The sequence below is a fragment of the Phaenicophaeus curvirostris genome, chromosome 5 (assembly GCF_032191515.1).
Source record: "Phaenicophaeus curvirostris isolate KB17595 chromosome 5, BPBGC_Pcur_1.0, whole genome shotgun sequence".
Taxonomy (NCBI): domain Eukaryota; kingdom Metazoa; phylum Chordata; class Aves; order Cuculiformes; family Cuculidae; genus Phaenicophaeus; species Phaenicophaeus curvirostris.
Genome location: NC_091396.1, coordinates 68,111,716 through 68,115,251, shown reverse-complemented (window position 1 = coordinate 68,115,251; position 3,536 = coordinate 68,111,716). Strand labels below are relative to the sequence as shown.

At 45.7% G+C, this 3,536-nt stretch overlaps 1 protein-coding gene across 1 annotated transcript; it reads left to right on the top strand.

Moving 5' to 3' along the window:
• Nucleotides 1-510: 510 nt before the first annotated feature.
• SOCS4 (suppressor of cytokine signaling 4) lies at nt 511-2,553 on the top strand. The gene has a single exon (XM_069856884.1). The coding sequence runs from the start codon at nt 609-611 to the stop codon at nt 1,917-1,919; it is 1,311 nt and encodes a 436-aa protein (XP_069712985.1). The 5' UTR covers nt 511-608; the 3' UTR covers nt 1,920-2,553.
• Nucleotides 2,554-3,536: the final 983 nt, after the last annotated feature.

Here is a 3,536-nt window from a genome sequence, read left to right as displayed (position 1 = left end):
GTGACCCAAAAGTGTCAGTTAAGAACACGATCTCTGGCATCCCACCCTGTGGATTAGTAGCAAACAGGCGTATCATCTAGGTACAGTAGCTCTTTGTACTCTGACCTACTTGTTTCTGTTCTGGCTTGTTCCTTCTTGAAAGGTTATTTGGAAGAGATGCGGAATTTGCTCAATAAACAGCTAAAGCAGCGTCACCTGCCACATGAGGTGCTTCCCTGTGAATGGGATCCTGGCATGACACGATTGCCAGTACCTTAAACCCTCTGCTCTGCTGTGTGCTCAGAATGGATACTCTGAAAACGCATAAGGTGGCTTATTCCGGAGGATGCTTTTCTTGGGAAAGGGTTGAGAGAGCCTCATCTAGGATGAGGCTGGTGTTTGCAGGGTGTTCTGTTGAGTTCAGTTTGATCACACAGTTAGCAATTAATTGTTGTCCTCTATATGTCTGCATTTGTCTTGTGTTGTGTGTGTGCATCACTGTTAAACCAACTGTGGTTTGTTTTTCCTTAGATACTTCCAGAAGGTGCCTCAAAGCTTCCCTGACATAGAAGAACCCTACGAGGAAAACACACTTGCTTTCTGGCAACTTGTGAAGCAAAGCTGTCACAATGGCAGAAAATAAGGACAGTAACATGAAAAACGCAGATGTGAGACCCAAAAGCAGCCGGAGCAGAAGCGCGGACAGAAAGGATGGTTACGTCTGGAGTGGAAAGAAGCTCTCCTGGTCTAAAAAGAGTGATCATTGTTCTGATGTTGAAACAGCAAGCGCTGCAGGAAGATCAGGGACTAATTTAAGGAGCCAAGAGAGGAAGTACAGCTGCTCATCTATCGAGCTGGATTTAGACCGTTCGTGTGGTCACAGGTTTTTAGGCCGGTCTCTCAAACAGAAACTGCAAGATGCCGTGGGTCAGTGCTTTCCCATAAAGAATTGTAGCAGTCGGCACGCTTCAGGACTGCCATCGAAAAGGAAAATTCATATCAGTGAGTTAATGCTCGATAAGTGTCCTTTCCCTCCCCGCTCTGAGCTGGCTTTTCGGTGGCACTTGATCAAGAGACACACAGCCCCTATAAGTCCAAAAGCAGAAGACTGGATAATTGCTGATTTATCCCAGCAGGAGGAAAGGGATGATGAGCTGCGAGACGATGAGAGTGCCAATGGGGGAACGGACTCTCCTTCCCCATCCTGCGATTTCACCGACAGTGGTTCCTCCAGGGGTGACGCAAGGTCTGAGTTGGGTACAGGTAGGGTGGGAAGGAGCAGTAAAGACGAGAGCGATATGGACTCTGACGACGAAGTTATAACGCTGTGCACGAGTTCCAGAAAGAGAAACAAGCCCAAATGGGAAACGGATGATGAGCTGCTACGGATGGAAACGCCTCCAAAATACCATACACAGATCGATTATGTCCACTGCCTTGTCCCAGACCTCCTCCAGATCAATAACAATCCCTGCTACTGGGGAGTCATGGATAAATACGCAGCTGAGGCGCTGCTGGAAGGAAAGCCAGAGGGGACGTTTTTGTTACGGGATTCTGCCCAGGAAGACTATTTGTTTTCCGTGAGCTTCAGGCGCTACAGTCGTTCCCTCCATGCGCGGATAGAGCAGTGGAATCACAACTTCAGCTTCGATGCCCACGATCCTTGTGTCTTCCATTCTCCTGACATCACGGGACTCCTAGAACACTACAAAGATCCAAGTTCCTGTATGTTCTTTGAGCCACTTTTATCCACTCCGCTGAACCGGACTTTTCCTTTTTCTCTTCAGCATATTTGTAGAACGGTTATTTGCAACTGTACGACATACGATGGCATTGACGCGCTTCCCGTTCCTCCATCAGTGAAGCTGTATCTGAAGGAATATCATTACAAGTCGAAAGTTAGAGTTCTCCGGATTGACGTACCAGAGCAGCAAAGCTAGGAAATGCTTTTATGAGAGAATGAAATTGTCTCTAAACAGAAAAATAGTTTGTTTAGTCTTTCTTCCTTCTAGGGTTTTATTTTCATAGCGATTTGATTTATTTTTATTTCTGCAGATTATTTACCCCCCAAACTAGCCTCTGTCTAAGGCTTTTTTATCCAGATGTACTTTGACTCTTCCCAGCTCCCTTTTTTAGAGATTATATTCGTTGTGGGCTTTTGGTACTGTTCCCAGACTAGTGTTTTATGGAATTTCAGGTAGGCTTTCTGGTATTTCTATAGATGGATAGTCTTTAGATCTACAACCCCTTAAAATCAGTTTTGAACCTGATCTGTCTTTTATATTGTATTTCCAGATGTTTGAAATAATGCACTGTTCACTGAAGATTAACTCATCTGTATTTTCTGCCTTTCTTTTAAAACGAGTGCTCTTGTCTCTGTGTGTGTGTCCGTGTGTCTGTCCCTATCCGCTCCAGTAAATTCATCAGTCTATTTCTAACATTACTATTCCTAGCAAAATGAAGTTTGAAAGAGGATACAATCTCTCTATAAATACATCAGGGGACTAAACACCAGGGAGGGGAAAAACAATTCAAGTGAAGGACAACGCTCAGGACAGGAACAAACATGTAGAAACCAGTCTTGGAAAGATTTTGGTTGGAAAAACCTGTGGGCTTCAGGAAAGCTGGGGAGGGGCTCCTTCTCAGGGAGTGCAGGGATTGGATGAGGGGAATGGTTTTAAGGTGAAAAAGGGGAGATTGAGATGAGATCTTAGGCAGAAATGTTTTGCTGTGAGGGCGGGGAGGCCCTGGCCCAGGTTGCCCAGAGCAGTGGTGGCTGCCCCATCCCTGGAGGGGTTCAAGGCCAGGTTGGATGGGGCTTGGAGCCCCTGATCCAGTGGGAGGTGTCCCTGCCCATGGCAGGGGGTGGAACTGGATGGGCTTTAAGGTCCCTTCCAACACAAACCATTTTATGGTTCTAAGAAAAGAGCAAGGCTTGTCATTGCCCGAGCAGCAGGGTTCTGGAACGGCTTTTCATGAGGTGTAATAGCAGTAAAAAGCAAACTGCTCATAAACCAGGATTTGATCAGTGTCTGGAAGGGGTAATGATGTAGTTACTTATGATAGATGGGGCTTGGACGTGATAACTCCATTTCTGTGTTACTATTTCATTACAGAAGACACCCAGTTTTCACCCTGGGAGCTGCTGCTTCTGGAATGATAAGGCATGGAGTGGGAGGAGGAGAAAGGAGAGACTTCCTTAAAACTCACATATTAAACTATCTGACCTTGCCTGGTTGATCCTGAGGGGAAAATGAATAATGTTCTCACTTTGTTAGTGGGAGGATTATCTGTCAAATAAGTAAATTTTAAAAAAACTTTTAAAAGTCCACAGATTTTTCTTGTAATGTGAAGCATTTGGTGGACTGGCCTCCTGCCAAATTCCACGTACGGAAAAGCTATGCGTGGATAATGCCCCTAAAAGCATTGCTTGCGTTACACAGATAGGCAGATCTGCTGCTGAAGTAGTGGTGAAATCCCAATGAGGCGTCAGTGAATCTGTGTTCAGGCAAAAGAAACTCTGTTGCTTCCAGGCTGGCCTCGGGGCGCAGCTCCAG

Coding starts and splice junctions, on each gene's coding strand:
- SOCS4 (XM_069856884.1), top strand. CDS start 609: ATGGCAGAAAATAAGGACAGTAACATGAAAAACGCAGATGTGAGACCC.